Below are 24,152 nucleotides of genomic sequence, written 5' to 3'. Positions count from 1 at the left end.
CCTTTGGGCACCCTTAGCCACTTTGCCCAAGCAGTGGAGACCCAGCAACAACTTCCCGTCCTCATCCACAAAACATCAGTTTGTAACCAACTTGGGGCCTTTTATTTACACGAAGGCCAGAGTGGGTGTGGGCAAAAGGGACTGGGAAACAGGAGTGGGTGTTTAAATACTCGGATGGGAGGCAGAGAGGCAGTAGTGGGGCTGGACTAAGGATTGCCACCTCAGGGTCCTCACCCTCAGCAGGCACCCAATAAAAATAAGTCCAGATAGTAAGGACGGGATGAGGGCCATCAGAAGCCTCAGCCCGCGTGCCCAGAGGGTGGGATGACCAGTGCAGAATGGCATAGACCAAGGGCAGATGCTCCAATGCTTGCTCTATGGGCTTCACCTTTACTCCAGTGCTCTCCCTTCCCCGAGCCCCGCCCCCCTCACTGAGCTTGTCTTCAGGACCCCTGGGTTCCAGACTAGGTCCTGAGAAACCTAACCTCCTGGGCTGGGACTGGAGTGCATGTCCGCCCAGAGGGGACCCTGGATGCTAGTAGGCACTGTCCAGGCTGGTTGGCTCATGGCCCCTTGATGGACCCAGGCTCTGTGAGACGAGCAGAAGTGTAGGCTGAAGCTCCCAAGCAGGCAGCAGGCTCACAGAAGCCTGGCAGCCCCATAGGGCCTGGCAGGCCAGGTCGGCCACCCACTCCTGGAGCCCCTGGGGATCCTCGGTCTCCATCTTTGCCGTTGATTGCCTGGCCAGGCCGGCCTGGAAGACCTGTGAGGACAGGACAAACATTGGGAAATGGTTCAGGCAGGGAAAATTAGGCCAGGCTCCCACACAGAAAACCCAAGTGTCTGCGGACCATTAACCCCCAAGGTCAGAAACAGAAGGACGGCTGGACAGGACCAAGGTGTTACCTGGGATCCCTGGGGGCCCAGGCATGCCAGGATGCCCATGTCCCATCTCTCCTCGATCACCCTTCTCGCCACGCTTTCCTGCAGACAAAAAAAAAAAAAAAAAAAAAAAAGTGTCTTTCCCCAAACTGACAACTACTTCTCCCACTATTTAATCAATTGTGGCAGTTATACTAATAGACAAAGTTGGAAATGACCATGGAGGGCTGGTTAGATAAAGGGGAGGTCCAGATAAAATCTGGGAGGTTGCGTATCAGATAAGGTTTACTATAGGAAACTGTCCAATAATAAACGGCATTTACTATGTGCCAAGCTGCCGTTGCCCAGCTGGAGCTCCCGTCCCAAAGGAGCACTTACCCTTGGGCCCAGTGTTGCCGATCTGACCCACTGCTCCCACGATGCCAGGAATGCCTCGGGGGCCAGGGTGTCCAATGGGTCCCTGTTTGCCTGGATATCCAGGGGGTCCGGGGGGCCCTGGAAGGCCCACCATCCCAGCTGCTCCTAGGGCTTCCCGCTTGGAACTCACAGCCACCTCGGCCAGTTGCTCTGAAGGGAAGAGGAGGAGGAAGGGTCTCACATACGCCCGGAGAAGACAGAGGCCCTGGCCCCTGGCCCCTATGCTTACAGACAGAAAAGCCCAAGTTGAGTTTCCCCTTCCCAAGGCCCTGTTCTATGGAAGAGTCTAGCCAAAGCTCCTCAGTATCCCGGAAGCAGAGTTGGAATGCGCACCAGGAACTCCAGACCCTCAAGCAAAGACGCATGCTGGTGAAGCATGGCTGGGGACTGGAGTGGGCTGGGGGGAAGGAGGGGCTGTGGCCCTCCCCTCACCTTGAATCATCTTTAGCACTACATCCACGATGTGCTGGTCACTGGCCGCTCGGCCCTGAGAGCAGAAGATGCAATTCAGGAGGAAGTCCTGGCTGCCAGGACCAGCCACGCCCTCAGCCAACGCTCTCAGGGCCCCATCTTCTTCGCAATGTGTCCAGCCCACATTCTCTTGAGAACCCAGTCTCTGAGAAGCCAGATCTCTGGGAACTGCCAGGTTTGGGCAATATGCTGCACCCCGGAGAAAATGCTTTCCTAGAGAAGCCCCTAGCCCTGGGGTTCACTCACCACTACGCCCTGTCTCCCGGGTTGTCCTGGCACACCTCGATCTCCCACCAGTCCTCGAGGCCCGGGAAGCCCAGGGTAGCCCTGCACTCCTGGGGCACCAGCATCTCCGCTGGGGCCGGGGTAGCCTGGCTCTCCACGGACTCCTTGCTGCCAGGGGACCATGTGGAGTGAGAAGGCATCCAGAGGGAGGGGACCAAGGGTTGGGGAGGGAAGGGGGCGGGGAGAGGGCAGAGCCAGAGGAAGGATGTCTTCCACTAAGCAAGGACTGAGGGAGGGGTGGCGCTCACCTGGCCCTTGGGCCCTGGTTCACCCGACAGGCCCTGAAAACAGAAGAGGGGCAGTCAGGACGCAGTGGGACCCTGGGCCAGCCCCCCTCAGTCCTCCACCCGACTCCAGTGCCTTACTCACCCTCTCTCCTTTCTCTCCCGGAAGACCGGCCACTCCAGGGTCACCCTGCAGAAAGAGAACCTCCTGTCAAGCCCCCAGCCGTGGTGGCGATGATGTAGGGTGCAGAGTCAGCTGGGGTGAGCAAACTCAACACCGGACGCCTGCGACTGGGCTGGGGGCGCTGGGACTCACCACTCCTCCTCGGGGCCCGGTCTTCCCTGGGGAACCCTGGGAAAAGAGATTGGAGCCTAGTGAAATGTCCTTGTTCCTCCAAGCCTTACCAACCCCGCAGCCCACCGCAGCCCAGACTTAAGCCTCTTTTCCTGGTGTTTTCCAGTTTAATACCTTATCTCCTTTGATGCCTGGCAAGCCTTGGGGTCCTGGAATTCCTGGGGGGCCCTGCTCTCCCTTGGGGCCCTGAGGTGTGGGGGAGGGGGGAATGGAGTAAATCAAACAAGGAATCCGGCTGTGAACCCACCGCCCCCTGCAGTTGGCCAGTGTTCACCTGTCGTCCTTGAGGGCCTGGCTGCCCCACGGGTCCCCTCTCACCCTGATCGCCCTGAAACGGAAAAAGGAGGTCACATCTGGGCTCTCAGCAGGACCAGCCTTTTAAGTCCCAGCAGGACAAGTCACCAGCAGGGGTCCTTCTTATTACTTTTTTTTTTTTTTAACAGACATTCATTTGAGGCCTTGTCAGAGAGGACCCAGTGCCAGCTGTGGCAAGGATCCTTAGGGAGGGAGGGACCATTTACCTTCTGTCCCATGATGCCCTGTGGACCAATTTCTCCTCGAGGCCCTGGCTCCCCCTGGGAAGAGAAAGAGTGAGCAGTAGGTGTGGTGGGACCCTCCTTCCCCAGGGCGGGGCTCAACCTTCCCCACCCTAGGATCGGCTAATTGGCTTCCATTAAGGCGGCTGGCCCAGAAAGCAGAAAGAGCCTGCTTTTGGTCAATGGAACTGACTCAAGACACACCCCAGGTTTGGGCCCCATCCCTCCGCCTCACCCTGGCCCTACACTGAGGTCAGGCACTCAGGCCTAGGAAGAGCAAAGCCCTCCTTGGGAGAGTAGATGGGGTTACTCACTTCTTTCCCAGGGGGGCCGGAGATTCCGGGGAAGCCCTGCTGGCCTGGTTCACCCTACAGGAAAAGACAGTTTTCATGTCAGTCTGGTAGCTGCCAGTCAACCCTCAGCCTCGGGTAGACCCAGGAATCCTGAACAAAGTCTACAACCAAATAAGCTGCAAAGGGCGCAGGGTATCCTTGATCAAACTCTCTGGGCTCCATTGCTTTTCCTGAGTTTGTTTCTCCTCTGGATTCCAGGCCACATCCTGCTTCTACTAAGCCAGGTTGAGAGGCAGCATGGTGACAGAAGGTGCTCTGGCCTAAGGGCCTTGTGTCAAGCCTTGGGTGACAACTGGGCCTCACACTCCTTCGGCCACCTCCCATTTCTCACTCTCTGCTCCCCTAGTTCAGATAGAGCCGATTCTCCTGGCACGGGGTTACCTTACCTTGTCCCCAGGGCCTCCTTTTGTTCCAGGCTGGCCTGGCACACCCTAAAGAAAAAAATTGGTCATGGTTTAATGGCCTGTCTTGGGGAGATGGGTGCACTTGCCACGTTGCCTTCTTGCCCAGCCCACAGATTTTTCTCCCCCTTGGTGGGATGAAACAAGAAGGTCAGAGACAAGCAGAGGCATGATGGTTTGGAGATAGAAAAGCCACCGCAGTGTCGAGAAAGGAGGCCAGAGGGCCAGTAGCTGATAAAGAGGGGAAGTGAGCTGGGCTCAAATCATGGTAGTCACTGAACGCCAAGGTGAGCTAGTCAGGTCCAAGATTGTAGCTGCCCCTTTATAACTGTTTCCTCATCACAGTGTGCGCTCGAGAGCTATGAAGAGCTAAACTGAGTGGTTTTGCTAGAGGCCATGGAGAGCCCCGAGGGATTCCCAGAGAGATGCTTAAATTCCATTCAGCCAATGCGGAGGATGTGGAACGGCCAAAGAAGACAGAAATAACTGTCCAAATGATGATGCAGGCTACACCAGGCCAGGGCCTGCGCAGACGGTGATGGGGTGACAGGACCTGCGTGTAGGACAGCCACTCATGCCTACAGAGTGGTAGGCAACAGAATAGCTGGCTCTCTGAGGACCCAAGAGGATCAGTTCACCTATGGGCAGCCGTGGTAGCATCCACTGATACTCACCGCTAGGCCCTGGTGGCCTGGGCTTCCTGGCCGCCCCACCTGACCTGCACTGCCCTGGAGAGACAAACAACCAGAAACACAAGTAAGAGCCCCAACCCGAGGGCTCATGGCTCCCACCTAAGTGCAGGCCGGGAAACAGATCCAGAAGCAAGGAGACATGCCGGAAACACAGTGAGAGTTCCTGGTTCCAAAGCCTCGAGGATTGTTGTGACGAGGCTGAAAGGCCTGAGGAGGAAGAGGCCTGACCTTGCCCAGCCCCACCCTATGAGTGTTCCCCACTCTTACCTTCATGCCAGGGATGCCCGGGGTCCCATCCTTGCCATCAATGCCTGGAGGACCCTGCACAGGAAAAAAAGTACAAGAGAGACTCATACTGGAAGGACCTGGGGTCAAGCTACGCACAAATGCTAGCTATCACACGAGCCTCTGTGGCAGCCACGGTGTGCAAGCAGACAGGCTCTCATCATCTCAGGAAACACCAGCCCCCTGGGGACAGGGTTAAGAGGGACAAGCCACACCTTGCCTTTGTGTGGATGCTTTTGGTTGAGAAGGCTCAAGCTTCCCACAATCCCTCCACAGTTCCCCACTAACCTGCCTATGAGGAAACGCTCCGGAAAAGAAAGCATGTTTGTCAAGTTACAGACACAGTAGCCTACCACAGAGTTCAGTCTAGACCATCCCCCCTCCCACTGCCCCAGCTTCTTCTGCATCCAAGGATGCAGACAAACTGACCAGGGCCAGGGTCTGGACTCTAAGAACTTACTGCTGTTCCCTTTGGGCCTGTTATCCCCTGTGGTCCTCGGACACCTTGGCTCCCCTGCAAAGTAAAAAATCAGGTCGCCTTTACAATGCTGAGCCTAACTCGCTGTGGAGAAAGGCACAGCTGAGACAGTGGCTTCTGGGTCCCAGAGTCCTTGTGGCATGGGCTAGACTGCAGAGGCTGAGTGGGAGGCACGCAAGATGTGCACCTCTGCCCTGACACTAAGGGAAGGCGGTCCAGATCAGCACCAAGCATCAGGGTGGGCTGGGCACTGCAGTGGCTTCTGGGAGGCCCAGATGTTCATAGACCGTGGTCACTCCGGTGAAGAAATAGTCACCAAGAGTGATGGGTGGGCTTCATATGGGGTGGGGCTTGATTTTTATAAAAGAGCTATTAAGATAGTTTGGGGAAATTAGAATAAGCTAAAGGCAGATTAGCTACTTGCTGGTGCTGAAGGATAATTGCACCCTTTGTTTTTTGGGGGTTTATTTGTTTGTTGGTTGGTTGGTTGGTTTATTCACGTGGGCAGGGTTGAGGCATGTGCCACAGCATGCTTGTAGAGGGCAGAGGACAGCTTTCAGGAGTTGGTTCGCTCCTTCCTCCATGTGGACCATCAGTCCTGGAGTAAGTTCCTTTGCCCTCTAGGCCATCTCTCCAATTCTGATAATAAGGTGACTCTGTGAGGAAAAGTCTTTATTTTTTTGGAGCTACATTCAGAAGCACACGGAGGCAAATGAGATGAAGCAAGTAGCTCTTGAAAATGTCAGAGGCAGAAGGCAGTGGCAGGCAGATCTCTGAGTTTGAGGCCGCCTGGTTTACAGAGAGAGTTCGAGGCCAAGCTAGAGCTACACAGAGAAACACTGCCTCGAAAAACCAAAAAGAAGAGAAAAGGAAGGAAGGAAGGAAGGAAGGAAGGACCAGAAGAAAGCAGTAACAGTGAAGGACTGTGGATGGGAAAGGGAGGTCGTGAGTGTGAGGTGGGACAGTAAAGGAGGTGTAAAAGAGGCAGGGACCTCAGAGACAGCCATATGGGATTCTCTGTAGCAGTCTCTGCTTCTCTATGTATTTTTAAACTTGCAGTAAAAATAGTTAGCTGAACCTTCTGTTTGTGGGTTTCCCCCCAAGCAAATCAGCAATCTCTTTTCTTTCTTTCTTTTTTTGTTTTTTGTTTGTTTGTTTATTTGTTTTCGAAACAGGGTTTCGACTCTCTTTGTAGACCAGGCTGGCCTTGAACTCACAGAGATCCTCCTGCCTCTGCCTCCCAAGTGCTGGGATTAAAGGTGTGCGCTACCACTGCCCAGCATCTTTCCATTCTGCTAACATAGTACACATTTCCGCTCTACCTCAATCACCCCCCACCCCCACACTTAATAATGGGTTTTAGCCGCTACCCACAACATTAAAGAGGACATATCTTCTTATGATACATACTGGCTTCTGTACTCCATCACCACTACAAACAGTAATACAAAATTTGCCTGCATATATGTCATTTTGCCCAAATTTAAGAGCTGGTGAGACGGCTCAGTCAATGCAAGCCTGATGACCTGACTTTGGTTTTCAGAATCTGCAGGTGGAACAAGAGAACTGATTCCTCCTAAGTTGTCCTCTGGATCCCATATGTGCTGAGGCACGTGTGTGCACATACATATCGTGCACACACAATAATAATATAAATTATAAAGTTTAATTGGATATGATGGGCTGGGTGTGGTGGCACACTGTCTTTAATGCCAGCACTCAGGAGGCAGCAGCAAATGTCTCTCTATGAGTTTGAGGCCTGCATGGTCTTGTAGGACAGCCAAGACCGTAGAGACTTTGACTCAAAAACGTTATTTTTGTTTGTTTGTTTAAGATTTATTCGTTATCATGTATATAGTGCTCTGCCTGCACATACACCTGCAGGCCAGAAGAGGGCATCAGATCACATTATAGATGGTTGTGAGCCACCATGGGTTGTTGGGAATTGAACTCAGGACCACTGGAAGAGCAGTCAGTGCTCTTAAACTCTGAGCCAGCCCTCAAAAAACAAACAAACAAACAAACAAAAAAACACAAAAAACTATTTCGTGTAACAAATTTTTTGGTTTGGTTTGGTTTGGTGTTTTTTGAGACAGGATTTCTCTGTGTAGCCCTGGCTGCCCTGGAGTTCACTTTGTAGACCAAACTGTCCTTGAACTCACAGAGATCATCTGCCTGCCTCTGCTTCCTGAGCTGCTGGAATTAAAGGTGTGGGACACCACTGACTGGATTAAGTATAATGGTTTTGGTCAGTTTGTTTGTTTTAAGACCCAGTTTCCCTGTATAGCACTGGCTGTCCTGGAACTAACTCTGTAGACCAGAACGGTCTCGAACTCAGAGATCCTCCTGCTTCTGCCTCACGAGTGCTGGGATTAATGGTGTGTACCACCATTGCTTGGCTAAGTATAATTATTCTTTGCTTGTTTGTTTGTTTTGTCTGTTTGGGGGGTTTTGTGTGGTTTTTGTTTTGCTTTTGAGACAGGGTTTCTTTGTGTAGCCTTGGCTATCCTGGACTCACTTTGTAGACCAGGCTGGCCTTGAACTCACAGAGATCCACCTGCCTCGGACTCCCCAAGTGCTGGGATCACAGGGGTATGCCACCATTTGAAGATAGAACCGAGGTAGAATTTCGTCACATTTGATAAATGTGGATAAAGATCCACATTTGAATTCTTATATCCGTTATCAAATTGTCCTCCAAGTGGGGTACACCAGTTATCTCTGCAGTGACACAGGGAAGTGGGTTCCAGTCCACCCACTCTATTCAGGCTTTCCTCCCACCAATCCACAGAGATCACAAGTTCCAAGGACACAAAGGACCTTGTTCTTGCTAAACATAAAGGTAGTTTTGTACCCCATGTACACAAAATGCCCAAAGAGGCCAGAAGATCCTGGAGACGGTTGTGAGCTGCCATGTGGGTGCTGGAATCGAACCTGTCCTCTGAAGAACAAGTGCCCTTAGCTGCAGAACCATCTCTCCATCCCTCAGCCTCCTCCACTCCCTTTTTAAAAGTTTTTTTCAGACAGGTTTCTCTGTGTAGCCTTGACTGTCCTGGACTTGCTCTGTAGGCCAGGCTGGCCCTGAACTCATGGCGTTCCGCCTGCCTCTGCCTCCCAAGTGCTGGGATTACAGCCCCCTTTTTAAAAGACATGGTCTTAACTGTGTAGCTTGAAGTGTGTTGGAACTCTCTTTGTAGACCAGGCTGGGCTACCTGTCTCTGCCTTCCAAGTTCTGGGATTAAAGTTGTGCACTACCATGCCCAGCTTATATGTGTGTGTGTGTGTGTGTGTGTGTGTGTGTGTGTGTGTGTGTGTATGATTTATTTATTATTTGTACCGTAAGTATTCTGCTTACATGTGTGCCTGCAGGCCAAAAGAGGGCACCAGATCTCACTATAGATGGTCATGAGCCACCATGCGGTTGCTGGGAATTGAACCCAGGACATTTGGAAGAACAGTGTTCTTAACCTCTGAGCCATCTCTACAGCCTCAGCTTATATATTTTTAATTAAAAAATTATTTGGCAATTTTATTCATGTATATAATGTATTTTAGACATTGTAATTATTATCCTCTCATCTGCCTCCCACTGCTACTGAACCTCTAACTCTTATGCCTTTTTGATTGGTGGGTGTTTATTGTTGTTGTTATTATTATTATTATTATTATTATTATTATTATTATTATTATTATTAATTGGTGTGTGTGTTGGGGAACATACAAGTGTCAGAAGACAACCTTGTGGGGCTGATTCTCTCCTCCCTTCCACCTTTATTTAGGTGGGTTCTGGACACTGAACTCCAGCCACCACCATCCCTTTTACTGTGATCAATTGAGTTTAATTAGAGTTGCCATGCATGAGCATAGCTGGAGCCATTTACCGGAATGTGGGCAACTTGCTAGTGGCTGCAACATGGAAGAAAATTACTCCCCTTCCCCAGGCAACTATTCAGGCTTCCCAAGCTACACCCCTTCTGCTTAGTTTTCTATGATGATTTTTTGAGACAGGGTTTCTCTGTATAGCCTTGGCTGTCCTGGAACTCTCTTTGTAAACCAGGCTGGCCTCGAACTCACAGAGATCCACCTGTCTCTGCCTCCCAAGGGCTGGGATTAAAGGCCTGTGCCACCAGGCCCAGCCAGTTTTCTATGATTTTAAAATTGCTCAGAAAGATGGGAGTGGTGGTGCACGCCTTTAATCCCAGCACTAGGGAGACAGAGGCAGAGAGAGCTCTGTGAGTTTTAGGACAGCCTGGTCTACATAGTGAGTTCCAGGATACCCAGGACTGTGTAGAAAGACCATGGCTCAAAACAAACAAACAAACAAACAAAACCCTGATCAGAAAAATAAAAGGATCTATAAGAAGATGAAGAGGGAGGAGGAGGAAGAAGGAAGGAAGGAAGGAAGGAAGGAAGGAGAAAGAAAGATGGAAGGAAGGAAGAAACAAAGAAAGAAGAGTTAAGCGACTGTGACAGATGACTTGGGAACTTGACCAAATCCCATTAGTTGCATGGTTAATTTATGGGAAATTCCTTGTCTGACCCCAGTGGCTACAAGATCAGATCCCAAGGCTTCTAGTGAAGTCTGAACACAGAATGCTGGCTAGGTTCTCACCACAGCTCATCAGACCCTCGCCATCCAGACAGGTACATACACAAAAGCCTATATGTACACACAAACACACACACACACACACACACACACACACACACCAGCCTTGGCTGGTGATAACCCCTCTTTAGTACTCTCCAGGAGTCCTGACCACAGTAGGGGTGCCTGACAACTTACCACATCCCCCTTCTCACCGGCTCGGCCTGGTGGCCCCCTTGGGCCTTCTTCACCCTGCCATGAAGGAGACAAGAGTCCAGGTTACATGAGCCTATGAAGACCAAGACTCACTTTGAAGCCATAGAGCTCCAGTGTAAGGTCTGGGGACAAGAGCAGGCTTACCGGTGGCCCAGCAGCCCCAATGGACCCCACCATGCCTTTATAGCCACGAGGCCCCTAGGGAGAGGAAAAGATTGTGGATCAGTCCTGGCTGGACTCTGAAGCCCAGAGTACTGGTCGCAGCAACATTTTCAGGGTACCCGTAGACTCACCATCTCTCCCTTGGGTCCTGCCATGCCTGGGTAGCCCCTGATGCCTTGGGGACCCTGTCAAAAAAAAAAAAAGACAGTGAAAACAACTGCAAGGCCCGATTCATCTATGCCTTTTCTGACCTCCCACCCTTTTTCACAATGCCCCCTTTGAAGTGGGCAGGGCGCCTCCAACTCCTGCAAAGTACCAAGTTGGCTCAGATGTAGAGCGCTACCAGGGACATTTAAAGGACCAATGGCAGGCCTGGGCCTTAACCAGGCCTCTGGTGGGCAGCTTTGGCCCTGTCCACTCTATCTCTGCAGCCAGCCTCAAGCTTTTACCCTACCCAGGCAACCCCAGGCAGTCACAGCTTTCTTTTTATAAGCTAGAGGTCAAAGCAGGTGAATGGTCTCGTAAAGGGGCTCCCAGGATGATAAATAAAGGGCATAACAGTGAGGTGCTTCTTACCGGTGGACCAGGGATGCCTTGTTCTCCGGAGGCACCCACATCTCCCTTGGGCCCCTAAGAGCAAGGAAGAGCTGTCAGACTAACAGGCAAATACAAGGCAAGCAGACAGCAGCAGCCTTTCCCAACAATGACAGCCAGGCAGGGCAATTAGAAACCATAGAGGCCCAGTTCCACATGAAAGAGGGTCTCAGGAAGAGGCCCAATTGGTGCATAACCTCGGACTCTTGCCTCTTAGCTCAAAGATCCTGTTCTCTCTGGACCAATAGGGAGAGGGAGGGAGGGCTGAAGGAGGAGGCAGATCTCTGTAGGGTTGTCTACCCATAATCCTCGTCCTCATGCCTGGCCCTTAGCGCTCATACTCACCGGCTTCCCTTGGTGACCAGGCTCACCCAGGATCCCCCGTTTGCCTGGATGGCCCTGAAAGGAAGGAAGGGTGCTCAACCCCAGGTTCCCTCCGAGCACCTGTCCCACCCTCCCAGGGCAAGCCACCCCCTTCACCTTCACTCCTTGCAGTCCTTGGGGGCCTTTCACACCCGCTGGGCAGTTGGTTGGACACTGGAAAGAAAATTCTAGAAGGCTCTGAGGTCTCTTGCCTGGCCACGGCCAGCTGAGCAACACTTCCCAAAACTCCCTCCCCACCTCCCACTGAAAGCCCCTCTCAGTCTCTCCGGTCTCCCCCTCCCCCCCCCCGGGTTCTCACCAGGAAATCCGCACTCCCTTCCAGGCCCTGGATGGTTCCGGGGCGGCCCTGAGAGGAGATGTGTAATAATAAGACCTGGCCTGACCCCTCCCCACTACAAGGCACTTCCTAGGGAACACATGGCCATTCAAGAGAGTTGAGGACACTTACTGGTTTCCCAGGGGGCCCTGGGGGCCCTGATGGTCCCTCTGGTCCCGGATCCCCCTGGAAGCAAGAAGAACCCAAATTACAACACCATCCCTGCTCTTCCTCAACATCCAACCACTGTGGCAGCCTTCTGGAAGTGACCTAAAGGTGACTGGCTGGCGGCATCAGCCCTGTGCTTCCCAGGAAGACTTTCTGTAGTCCCAGGTTCGGCAGGAGAGGTTCTGCCCCAGGCCTGGAGGAGTTCCTTGTGGGCCAGAAGCAATCTAGAACCACTCAGCTGGCCAAAGACTGCCAGCCTAGGCAATGCAGGGCAAGAGGTCGAGTTAGAGGGACTGCGGAGGCTCACCTTGGGGCCCGGGGTTCCGATTTCACCAGGGAGTCCAACAGGTCCGGGTGGTCCCTGTGGGGCAGAGAAGGGGCTGTCCAGTATGCCTCACAGCGTCAGCCACCTTAGCTAGGAAGGTAGGGACAGGCACCAAAAGTCTCTTCTCCACTGTTACTATTTAAACAACTCCAGGGAGATACAGCAGCTTGTGGGGCCGTAAGGACCACACTATTCCAGACTCAGCGCGCTGGCCTAGTCACAGCACTAACCCAGCACTGGTTGTTCTTAGTGATGGAGGCTCTCCCAGAAGCCCTCCCCTCTCCTTCCTCAGTGCCCTGAGTACCCTGTCCTACCCCCTCAGAACTTACGGGAGGTCCAGCAAAACCGGGGCCCTGAAACAGAGGAAAAAAGAAAAAGAAATCGGACTCATGGCTCCCCTTGGCTGGTCCTCTAAACCCCAAGAGGGTCCCTCCACACCCTTGTGGGTGGTACTTACTGGCAGGCCTGGGGGCCCAGGAAGCCCAGGCTGGCCCTGCAGGAGCAATGGAAGAGAGTGAGGGGCTGGAGCCTTCTGGGATACGTATTTCTGTCTACCGCAGCCCCTCCAAGCCCCAGCTGCTGTTTGTCTTCAGTGAGCGCCCAGCAGCCACTTACTTACCTTGACTCCAGGGGTCCCCATGGGGCCAGGCTCTCCCTTGGCTCCCATTAAACCCTGGGGAAGAAGGAGATAGTAGGGTCATTGAGATGACCCCTGCCTTTAACTCACAGAGCATGGGAGTCTAGGGGGACTCTTCAGTGGGATGGAGGCCTAGGGGACCTTAAATTCCTCCTTCCCTTTCCCTGGTTTCCTTAGGAATCCAGGGAGGCAGGCAAAATAATCATTCTTTGTTTCTTCTTTAAGGTTTATTTATGTGTGTTGCGTTTTGCCTGCATGTACACTTGAAAGCCAGAAGAGGGCACCAGATCTCACTATAGATAGTTGTGAGCTACCACGTGGTTGCTGGGAATTGAGCTCAGGAACTTTGGAAGTGTAGCCAGCGCTCTTAACCTCTGAGCCATCTCTCCAGCACCTTCTTGCTATGTTGGCCAGGCTGGCCTCAAACTCAAAGAGATCAGTCCTGGGATTATGGCATGTGCCACCTTGCCCTGCAATTATCCTTTGTTGTGTTGTTAAGATGGTAGCTTGTAACCCAGTAAGTACCCAAGGGTGACCTTGAACCTCTGACTCTCTTTCCCCTGCCTCCTGAGTGCTAGAATTACAGGTTTGTACTTCCATGCCCAACTGTGATGCTAACATTCCACCAAGCTTCATTCTGAGCCCAGTTACCCTCCTTTGAGAGACTAGAAACCAAGACTCAACGCCCTGTGGGCTCAGCCCCTGTCTCACAGCTTGAGTCTCGGGTACCCAGACATGGATCTGGTGCTCAATGTTTGCTCTTGGTTAACTTCTAAAAGCCTTCGTTTTCTCATTGGCAAATGAATTAACAGCCTCACCTCTCTGGGTAGACATTAGCACTGGCATGCTAGAGTGAGGTGGGGAGTTTTGTAGTCTTTGCAGGGTATGGATGAGGAGTTGAAAGAGGCCCTGTTGTCTGAACCCTGGCCACACCTCTTGAGTCAGCAAGGCGGGCACAACTCAAAGAAGCTTCTTTTTCCTCCCGTCTTTCAGAGTCTGCCCACGGACCCCCAAACTCCCACCAATTAGCCATCCCACCCTAAGAGGTCCCTGGGGACTCTGTAGTGATGTCCCTTCCCTGAGCTGAGCCAGAACTGCAAAGATGACAGAGGGAAAAGCAAGGTGGAGGGGGAAGGGAGGAGTAGGACAGGACACACAAAGGCATCGTAACCCCTAGGGACCAGAAGTGTGAGACTACCTCCTCACACCTGCCGACAAGTGGGACAGTCCTGCACTTCACAGAAAGCAAAGCCCTTCTCTGGCTCCCAGATGCCAGAGATCCAAGGCTTCCAGACAGGGTCGATATGAGATAGGAGTGAGGTCACAGTTGGATGACGGGAGGAGGCCTGACTCTCGCCACCCTTCTAACCAGACCATCGTGAGGAAAGCCAGAAGCAGCCTCCAGTACTCCCCAGCCTCCGGTACTCCCCAGCCTCCAGTACTCACGTCGATGCCAGGCTTCCCATCTGGCCCATCCGGCCCCGGTTTGCCAGGTTCTCCTTTGGGTCCCTGGAAATTAGAAGTCGAACAGATATTAGCCAGAGGAAGAGCATCGGAAGAGTCAAAGGCCAAGGAAAAAAAGGCACTCACCGGAGGACCAACTTTTCCTGGAGGCCCCTTGTCACCCTGCAAGACATAAGCTGGTGAGAAACCTGTGGCTCACTCTTCCCCAAGCAGGTGCAGACTAGCCTGGCTGGCTGGTCCCAAAGAGCCTCTCCTCTCCCTTTTGTGCTGAGAACAGCAATTTAAAGGGCGGTGTGGGGGGGGGGGGGCGGTGGACCCAGCTTCCTTTGCTCAAAACAAAATTCAGCTGAGCACAGCCCTTTAGCTCCAGAGCTGGGGAGGCAAGTATAAGTCTGTAAGTTCAAGGCCAGCCTAGTCTAATGTCGAAATTTCAGGATAGCCAGGGCTACATAAAGAGACCTTGTTTAAAATAAATTAAATTAAATTAAAACAAAACAAAATATAAGTGCATCAATACCAACCCAGGCAGCTGAGAGGAGCGTTTAGTCAAGTAGATTTTAGGCATGCTGTTGTTGGTGGGGTTGCTAGCTATGAATGTTCCGTGGCTTCGGATTAGTTGGGAGAACTGATGCCTTAAGCAAATGAAAATAAAGGGGGGGGGGGGGGGGTGGGGGCGCGCTTTTAGAGAAACGTGAAGGGGAGAAAAGTAAGGTCGGTAGTGTCTCTCAGTCAGGAAAACCAGAGGCTGGGACAGAGGTGAGGGTCAAGGGAGGCTAGCTTGGGGGTAAATTCAAAACTTTCTAAAAAAAAAAAAAAAAAAAAAGAATGCTCTCTTTCCCACGTGACAAAGGAGTCTTGGTGGTGGGAGCCGCGCCATGGAGTAGTCAGATTTAGCCCCAGAGAGGGCCCCCAGGCATTCGGGAGGCTGGAGCCCGGAGCCGCAGCAGCGAGAACTTGGCAGGGGCCCAGCAGCCTGAGTTTGGGGGTGGGGGCACCAGACTGAATAGAAGTCTGTCCAAACTGTAAACATCCAGCCGACCTCCCGAGGGAGCCTCCAGAATGAGGTAGTTAACCCTGAGCATACTGGGAGAGCAGAAGGCAAATCCAGGAGCTAAGAACAAAAAGGAGAGAGACAGGAGTGTGGCCCCTGCCGCTCAGCAGTCTACGCAAGGCTCCCCAACTTACTGGGGGACAGCACTAGGGGTTAAGAAGAGGTGGTGGTGGGGGCATAAGGGAAGTGGAAGGGGGCCGGCATGAGGACACGCTGTGAGCAGGGGTCCGCAGCAGAACAGCAGGCTCTTGTTGCAGAGCGCCTATGACAGACGCCCGCGTTTCAAGGTTGGTTTGGGGTTTTCTCTGAACAAACAGTCTCCTTGTGGTCTCTGCAGGCGCCGCCTACTGGCAACAGGGGGCTCTAACTTCCAGGCCGTCCCCACCCCTGTGCTCACAAAGTTCTCCTTTGTGGACAGCCTTCCTTCCTCTCAAGTCTAAAGTTAGATAGATACTCACGTCGATTCCATCCGAACCAGGAACTCCTGGTGGCCCTGGTGGCCCTGGAGGACCCGGCTCTCCCGGTGGACCTCTCTGAAAACACACACAAGAGTGCAGCCCTCAGACAGTGCGCAGACCTTGCTCCCAGGAGCTGCTGGAGACCCCAAGAGCGAAAGTGACCAGGTCGGCAACTCCCCCAAGGATATGGTACACCGTGGGGAGTTTGTTGAGCAACTACTGTGTGTCAGGTACTGTGTGCCATCACGCGCATTAATGAACTACTCAGGACTCTAGGGTGTGCTATTAGGGGTGACAGAAAGGTGGAGAGTAAGCAAACACACAGGAAAACGAAAGATTCATGGTCATTGAGAGTGAGTGATAAAATGCAATGAAAATGGTTGCACTTTAGGTCCGCCGACTTCTCCTAGACTGTTTGCTCAAATCACAGGTGATGAGCAAGCTGGTGCCTAAACAACGGTTGCCCTTCTAATTTTGTTTTCTAACCAATAACAGGTAGAACGGTGAACTGGCACCTTTCTTTCTCTCGGCCCTGGTGAAGTAAATGCCCACGGAGAAGGGAGGTGTTAAAAAGGCAAGCTCAGACTCTTTCTCAGTCTTCCCTGCGGCTGCCCTCATGGCGGGCCAGCCCCGACTCAGAAAGGCATCCCTCGCGCGTTCCAGATGCTGGCGCCAGGTGCCCTCCCCAAGTTAAGAAGTGCCAGGGTGGCGCCCCACAGGCAAGCGTACCCCCACGCCACCACCTCTTGGAACGTGGGCCCAGTTGCATCAGGCCCAAGGTCCCGATTAGGTGCCACTCGGGGCATCCTTTCCCAGGCACCAGCCTTGTCTCCAAAGTGAGACGGGAGCGCATGGTCAGACACAGTGGGGGCGACTGACTGGGAAGTCTGGCTGAAGTCCGGGCCCCTTAGGAGACTCTAGGGGCGGAGGTTCCGCTGTCGACTGAATAGCCACCATTGTCTCTGCCACCACCTGGACTCTCCCCGCTGCCAGAACCCCGAGCCAGCTCCTGCCCGACGCTGCCTGTTTCAGGCAAGGACGAGCATCCTGGGACAGGGTCCCTCTGGATCCCGGGCTGGTCAACTTCCACTCACAGCGCGCTGCATGCCCAGTATGCACCCACCCAGCGTCTCTGTCCTCGGCTGTCCCTCGGGCAAGGGGCGGACGAGGTCCCAAGACTCCTGTATCCTAAACTCAGGCTCTGCAACCGGGGACTTCGGTGCCAAAAAGGTGGACGGACTTACGATCTGAGCCAGGGCGAGCCCCAGCACCTGGAGGAGAATGACTAGGCTGCGGGGCGCGGGCGCGGAGGTCATGGCGAGCGGTGGGTTCTGGAGCAAGGATGCGGGGTCCACAAACCGATGGCAGGGACTGCTTGATCTTGGAGCCGCAGGCCAGACCTCCCAAATACGCGGCGGGGCGGGGCGGGGCGGAGACCTGCAAGCCTGTCACCTGAGAGCCCTTCACGGAAGGAGGTGTCCAGCTCCGCCCGGCCAGGGGCGGGTCTTCTGCGCCCACCCTAGATCTGCATTCTGAGTTTTATTAGAAGGCCCAGCTAGGACGTCCGAGAGGCATCCCGGGGTGCGGAACCAACAACGGTGACCCACTTTCTCTTCGAAAAGCAGAAGGCCATTCGAAGTCCCTTTCCACCCCTGCCCTCCAGGATCAAAGCCCTCCTCCTGGTCAGCAGCTCCATCCTTTACCTTGGCCGGAGCCTGTCTGGGTCCTTTTTCCTCCGGAACCCAAGCTCACCGTCTCCGGTTCTGGAGACCTGGCCAGGACCCCACCCAACTCCGTCTTTTCTAACTGGCTCAGTCCTCTCCTTACCATATTAAAGCACACCAAAATCTTTTCTGAATTAGCTACCTCCGGAATTCTTCATCTGCTTCTCCTCTCGCCATCCATCCACTACCAACTCCAGTGGAGTTGTCTGTGCTCTCTAAACTTCCTTTTCCTCTTGCCTCCCTACTTTAATCAACCTAGGAGGATGAGCTTCCGGAGGAGGCCGCCATCTTTCATCCTTTAGGCAGTATCTGGACCAGCGCTTGGAAATGCTGTCAAGTCTTCCCTCTCAAGCATCACCATGCACCCAGGTTGGCCTTGGACAATTACACTAATTAAAAATTAGTTTTTATTTACGTGTATGAATGTTTCCCCCCCTCATGAATGACCATGCTCCGTAGGAGACCAGACACTGCGGAACTGGAGTTACTGAAGGATGTAAGCTCCCATGTAGGTGCTGGGGACAGAACAGGAAGTGCTCTTGAGCACTGAGCCATCTCTCCAGGTCCCTACACCTACATATTAAGGAGGAGTACACAGCCTTCTAAAAGTGTCCCTTAGACTATCAAACATCACAAAATGTAGTTAACCGAACTAAAATGTACCTGGACGTCTAACCCAGTGGAACCACCTGCATTATCAGGCAAGTGTTAGGTGATGCGAGCCCATCCTGCCTTTCTCCTCGGCAGCACCTCATACACTGCTGTCCCCTGCATGGGGGCTTCTCGCTCACCCCTTTTCCAACTGATCTTCCCACGTTCGTGGAAACAACCACTACTTTATTCGGCAGCTTCCCAAGCGCACCTACCTAGTCACCTCTGTCCAGAGTCCCTTTCCCCTTTCCTTCCCTTCCACTCACGTAAGCAGCACAGTCTATAGTCGCGCTGTCACTAACTGCAGGCATGACCACAGGCACCTCCAGCTACATATACGAAGTCTCAGCTTCTCCCTCTGTAGCTGGGAGCAATACGGTTCCTACCTTAAAGAACTTATGTAAAGATTGAAGAAGATGCACGGCAGAAGCTTGGGGTTACAGCAACAGCCGGTGGAGCTTAAGACATTTTGGCAGCTGACTACCATTTACGCTTTCATCCAGCTGGCATCGAGTATGGGAAGCTGACCCCAAACAAGTCAAGCAAACTGGCTAAGAAAGGGGGCTGGGACGATGGCTCCACGGTTGAGAGCGCTTGCTGCTCTTGTAGAGGTCTGGGGTTTGGACCCCAGCGGCCACATTGGGTGACTCCCAACTACCCTATACATCTTATGTTGCATAGAATCCAATGCTCTGGCCCACACACAGTGGACATATAAACACACGCACATACACAAAATGAATAGCTAAATGTAAAAATAACCCTTTACATATCTCTCTCTCTCTCTCTCTCTCTCTCTCTCTCTCTCTCTCTGGTTTTTTGAGACAGGGTTTCACTGGAACTCGCTCAGTAGAGCAAGCTGGCCTCGAACTCACAGAGGTTTGCCTGACTCTGCCTCCCCAGTGTTGGGATTAAAGGTGTATGCCACCACTGCCCAGTTCTCTCTTTCTTTCTTTCTTTCTTTTCTTTCTTTCTTTCTTTCTTTCTAAGTATGCCAGGAAGTTGGAGAGATGGCTCAGTGGTTAAGAACACCAGCTGCTCTTGCAGAGGACCCCGGTTCAAATCCCAGCACCCACGTATCAGCCCAAAACCACTTCTAACTCTAATTCCAGGGGTCTGATGTCCCCTTCTGACCTCTAAGGGCACCAGGCATGCAAGTGATGCCCAGACATACATGCAGGCATAATATATACACATAAAATAGAAAATAACTTTTAAAATATGCCACACAAAATAAAGAAAGTAAAATGTAATTTTTAAAAAGAATCAGTAGTTCAAGGCCAGTCTTGGCTATACACCGTTTAAGGTGGTGATGAAGATGATGAAGAAGATGGTGGTGGTGATGATTGTAGTAGTGGTAGTGATGAAGATGAAGATGATGGTGATATAATGATTTGGTTGGTGGTGGCGTTGGATCAAACCCAGGACCCCACATATGCTAGGTAAGTTTTCTACCTCTGAGTTACATTCCCAGTCCCTGTCCACAAATTAAGTTCTCTCTCTCTCTCTCTCTCTCTCTCTCTCTCTCTCTCTCTCTCTCTCTCTGTGTGTGTGTGTGTGTGTGTGTGTGTGTGCATATGCATGCATGTATGGTTTACACAGCATGCCTATAGAGGTCAGGGAACACTTTTAGAAATTGGTTCTCTCTTCCTATCATACAGATCCTGGAGACTGAACTGGTGATTTTATCTGCTGAGCCATCTTGACCCAGATCGTATGTGTGTGTGTGTGTGTGTGTGTGTGTGTGTGAGAGAGAGAGAGAGAGAGAGAGAGAGAGAGAGAGAGAGAGAGAGAGAGGGTTCCCCTATGCTGCCTAGACTGGCATCCAATTTTCAAACCCTCTGCCTCTCAAGTGATTTATAAATTTGATTAATTATTTAAAGAGGGTTCTAAAAGTCTCCAGCACTGACTGCAGAACTCTTTACATTTTGTCAAGTTTTAAAAATTAAATTGAAAACATTAACTGATATATTTTTTTTAAAAAAATGTAACTCTTCACTGATTTGCATGACATCCTCCCACAGGCGCCATGCTAATCTCTGCACAGCTCCGGTTTTAGCAGATGTGCAGTTGGAATGACAATCGCTTTTCACTTTTGCTTTGTGGATGTGTGGTGGTTTGAATAATAATGCCCTCTGTGGGCTTGTATGCATGAATGCTTAGTCCTCAGGGAGTGGCACTGCTTGGGAGGGGTCAGGAGGCGTGGCCTTGCTGGAGGAAGTGTGTCACTAGCACTGAGCTTTGAGGATTCCAGGGCCCACAGCAGGCCCGGTCACGGTGTTCCATCACAGTAACAGAAAAGTAACTAAAACATATGATGGTCTTGAGTTCCCACCCTTCGGTCCCCATCTCTCAAGGGCTTCCATCACAGGAAGGCACCATCACTCCCTGTATCCCGGGTAAGTATGGCTGGTTTTAGTGTCAACTTGCCACAAATTAGAGTCACCTGCATAGAAAGCCTCTCCTGCAGAACTGTTCTGATGGCCTTGGTTGATGCGGGAAGGCCAGCCCCTTCTGGTAGCGTCCTAGATTTAAAAAAAAAAAAAAAAAGAGAGAGTATGCCAGAAAACTGCTTCTTTCCTCTTTTCTGGCTTGGTCTTCCTCTTGTTACTGAGCTGATTTTCCCCTTTGTTGCTGCCTCTGCTGATCCTTCTGCTGACGTCAGAACCAATGTTTCCAAGCCTTTATGGTGGCGTAGTCTTCTGGTTCCTGGTGCCAGACTGGAACTACTGAGATACCCGCTTCGTGGGCTGAGTATCTACTGTTTGCCACCCACCAATGAGAGGCGGCTGTTCTGGCACTACTCTGAGTGTTGAGGCTCACAGACTCAAAGACCAAGTGGATGCTGGTCTCTCAGGTATGATTTGACCATGTTACTGTTTTGAAGCTCTGATAAATTCTGATTTTATATATACATTTATATATACATATATACATATATGTGTGTGTATGTGTATATATACACATAATGTATACACACACACATATATACACATGTACACACACACACACACACACACACACATATATATCATGGGTGTGTTCATCTGCTTGGTTCTGTTTCTATAGAGAATCCTTACTAAACTTTTTTTTTCATGTTTTCCCATTCTATTTATTTTGTGTGTGAGGGTGTACGGAAATTAGAGGGCAGCGTGTGAGAGCTGAGGCTCTCATTCCCTCACATGTGTGTCTGTCATTGAACTCCAGTTGGCAGGCTGGTGCCTCTTCCTGCTGAGCCATGTCATCGGCCCTGGATCTCTTTTCCCTTTTCTCTTTTTCATTTTTATTTTTGGTTTTTCTAGACGAGGTTTCTCTGTGTAACCCTGGCTGTCCTGGACTCACTCTGTAGACCAGGCTGGCCTCGAACTCACAGTGATCCACCTGCCTCTGCCTCCCTAGTGCTGGGATTAAAGGTGTGTGCCACCGCCACCACCAGGCTAGGTCTCTTATTTTAAATGATAAATCACTTTCTAGTTGTTGGCTACTTTGGGTTACCTTCCTGAGCCATAATTCACTTCACTTGCTTAATTAACCCCCCCCTCTCTCTGCGCGTGTGTGTGTGTGTGTGTGTGTGTGTGTGTGTGTGTGTGTGTGTGTGTGTGTGTGCCTGGTTATATGTATGTGTACCATATGCTTGCAGGAGCCTGCAGAAGCTGGAAAAGGGCATGGGATCCCCTAAAACTGGAGTTATAGACAGCTGTTAGCCGCAGATTTGAACTCTGGTCCCTCTGCAAGAACAAGAGGTGTTCTTAACCACTGAGCCATCTCTCTAGCCCCCTTCATTAGATAGTGCTGCTATTCATTCTGACCTGAGTTTATAATTGTTATCTGTGAGTGGTTAGCATTATGCATGATGCAGCTCACCTGGCCAAGACCAGAATGGAACGCTGCCCAACTCGGCAATATAATAACCTTCCTGAGCATCTTCTAGGTGCACGTTGCATTGGGCGAAGCAGATGTGTTCCACTGAGGTCATGCTGTGGCTGCAGGCCCAGCAAGACAGAAGTGTACTGAAACTGGGAGCTTGGAGGGGGCTGTGAGGACCTAGATACGGCACCCTAAGAACACTTTGCTGGAGACCGTCCTTGTAGCCTACATCTCAGTAGTCCTTAATTCTCCTAAAAGCCCTTCCTTCTGGAGATATATGCCTTAAAAAGAATTTTTTTTTTGGTTATTTGAGACAGGGTTTCTCTGTGTAGACTTGGCTATCCTGGACTCACTTTGTAGATAAGGCTAGCCTCGAACTCACAGGGAATTCTGCCTCCTCAGTACTGGGATTAAAGATATGCACTACCACACCCAACCGAGATACACACTTTTCACTCTAGTGGCGGCGTGTAGTTTACTATGGTGCTGAGGATTCACGCTAACATCCCTGCAACTTCCTGGTGAAAGTTAACACATTTCATCTGGAATTCAATTTCTTTTCTTTTAAGACTCTTCTACTATGTTTATTTGTTTCCTTCATGTGTGCATGTGTACATGTGTGTGTGCACGCATGCCTTTCCCTCTTTCTTTCTTTCTTTCTTTCTTTCTTTCTTTCTTTCTTTCTTTCTTTCTTTCTCTTGATGCAGGTCTCCTGTATCCCAAGCTCACTGTGTCACTGAGAATGACCACATGACTTCACACCCTGTGGTCTCCACTTTCCAAATGCTGCTATGTTTTAAACAGTGCTGAGGAGATCAGATCCAGGCTTCACTCACGTCGGGTAAGCAGTTGGCATCTGTGCTAGATCTCCGCCCCTCTTTAAGAAGTCTTGATTTTGAGCTGGGCATGGTGGAGCACGCCTTTAATCCCAGCACTCTGGAGGCAGAGGCAGGTGGATCGCTGTGAGTTCGAGGCCAGCCTGGTCTACAAAGTGAGTCCAGGATGGCCAAGGCTACACAGAGAAACCCTGTCTCGGAAAAAAAAAAAAAGAAGAAGAAGAAGTCTTGATTTTATATTGTGAAGCTTACACACATCTGAGGCCCTTACATCTTTTGTTCCACTCTTTGGTCTCCCTGGGGGAACAATTGAGTACAGAGTCCCTGCCTCAGCCATGGTGAGTGCTGCCTTTATTTTCTTCTTTTTTTTAATTTTTATTTTTATTTTTATTTTTATTTTTATTTTTATTTTTATTTTTTTTTTTTAGAAGGTCTTCACTTTTTTATTCTTTATGTACAAAGGCTAGCATGATCCGCTTCACTGGGCAGACAGTCTTGAATAATCCACCCAAGGTCGCTCAGTCCAACTTAATGAAGCCTATGTCCTTCGCGTACTGACGGAAACACTGACGGCACATGTTGAGCCCATATTTCCGGATCAGACCGTGGCGGTTAGAGCAAACGTGGCAGGAGCGAGAACCCTGGCCGAACTTCCGCGGGTGACTCCAGTAGAGCTGCTGGTGACCCATCTTGCCTTCAGACAGCCAAAGAGGAAAAAGGCGTGAGTGCTGCCTTTAGCACCAGCACTCCTGAGATAGCCAGCCTGGGTCTTGTTACTCCTCAGTGAGGTAGGTCCTTGACTATGTCTGGGGATTGCTTTCTTTCTTTCTTTTTTTACGATTTATTTATTTATTATATATACAGATTTCATTATAGATGGTTGTGAGCCACCATGTGGTTGCTGGGAATTGAACTCAGGACCTTTGGAAGAACAGTCAGTGTTCTTAACCTCTGAGTCATTTCTCCAGCCCCCCTCCTTTTTTTTTTTTTTTTTTTTATTTCTTTTTTCTGATTTATTTATTCTATTATTATTATTATCACTATTATTATTTTGGTTTTTGGAGAGATGGTTTCTCAGTGTAGCTTTGGCTGTCCTGAAACTCAATCTGTAGACCAGGCTAGCCTTGAACTTACAAAGATCTGCCTGCCTTTGCCTCCTGAGTGTTGGAATTAAAAGCATGCGCCACCATCGCTTGACTAGATTTATTTGTCTTATTTTGTGTGTACGAGTGTTTTGCTTGTAGGTATGTATGTATACTACAGGCAAGTCTTGAAGGACACAGAGGTCAGAAGAGGGTGTCAGGTCCCCTGGCACTGGGGTTATGGGTGGTT

General features: G+C 51.0%; 2 protein-coding genes and 1 pseudogene across 2 annotated transcripts; all 3 read right to left on the bottom strand.

The window, feature by feature from the left end:
- Positions 1 to 160: 160 nt before the first annotated feature.
- Positions 161 to 17,138, bottom strand: Col9a2 (collagen type IX alpha 2 chain). Its single transcript, XM_051171893.1, has 32 exons — positions 16,987 to 17,138; positions 15,743 to 15,817; positions 14,360 to 14,395; positions 14,216 to 14,278; positions 12,752 to 12,805; positions 12,590 to 12,625; positions 12,462 to 12,485; positions 12,115 to 12,168; positions 11,772 to 11,825; positions 11,622 to 11,669; positions 11,420 to 11,476; positions 11,285 to 11,338; positions 10,922 to 10,975; positions 10,477 to 10,530; positions 10,328 to 10,381; positions 10,166 to 10,219; positions 5,362 to 5,415; positions 4,884 to 4,937; positions 4,599 to 4,652; positions 3,910 to 3,954; positions 3,485 to 3,538; positions 3,156 to 3,209; positions 2,909 to 2,962; positions 2,749 to 2,820; positions 2,596 to 2,631; positions 2,425 to 2,469; positions 2,304 to 2,336; positions 2,017 to 2,163; positions 1,732 to 1,786; positions 1,261 to 1,449; positions 907 to 984; positions 161 to 763 (listed from the first exon to the last, which is right to left on the bottom strand). The coding sequence occupies exons 1-32, from the start codon at positions 17,056 to 17,058 to the stop codon at positions 564 to 566; spliced, it is 2,067 nt and encodes a 688-aa protein (XP_051027850.1). The 5' UTR covers positions 17,059 to 17,138; the 3' UTR covers positions 161 to 563.
- Positions 17,139 to 20,096: 2,958 nt separating this feature from the next.
- On the bottom strand, positions 20,097 to 20,197 carry LOC127212148 (uncharacterized; annotated as a pseudogene).
- Positions 20,198 to 23,228: 3,031 nt separating this feature from the next.
- On the bottom strand, positions 23,229 to 23,540 carry LOC127211529 (40S ribosomal protein S29-like). Its single transcript, XM_051171430.1, has one exon. It carries the CDS (start codon positions 23,507 to 23,509, stop codon positions 23,339 to 23,341), a length of 171 nt encoding a protein of 56 aa, XP_051027387.1. The 5' UTR covers positions 23,510 to 23,540; the 3' UTR covers positions 23,229 to 23,338.
- Positions 23,541 to 24,152: the final 612 nt, after the last annotated feature.

This window comes from Acomys russatus, chromosome 29, assembly GCF_903995435.1.
Source record: "Acomys russatus chromosome 29, mAcoRus1.1, whole genome shotgun sequence".
NCBI classification, from domain to species: Eukaryota; Metazoa; Chordata; class Mammalia; order Rodentia; family Muridae; genus Acomys; species Acomys russatus.
The sequence above is the reverse complement of the archived record's forward strand: the minus strand, read 5'-3'. Positions and strand labels throughout refer to the sequence as shown.

What these genes read in the sequence shown, in the direction of transcription:
- Col9a2 (XM_051171893.1), bottom strand. Translation starts at nt 17,058, where the DNA reads ATGACCTCCGCGCCCGCGCCCCGCAGCCTAGTCATTCTCCTCCAGGTG. An exon ending in AAGGGAGTGCGGATTTCCTG is followed by an intron (nt 11,477 to 11,621) that starts GTGAGAACCCGG and finishes TTTTCTTTCCAG; the next exon opens with TGTCCAACCAACTGCCCAGC. An exon ending in CGGCAACACTGGGCCCAAGG is followed by an intron (nt 985 to 1,260) that starts GTAAGTGCTCCT and finishes TTTTGTCTGCAG; the next exon opens with GAAAGCGTGGCGAGAAGGGT.
- LOC127211529 (XM_051171430.1), bottom strand. Translation starts at nt 23,509, where the DNA reads ATGGGTCACCAGCAGCTCTACTGGAGTCACCCGCGGAAGTTCGGCCAG.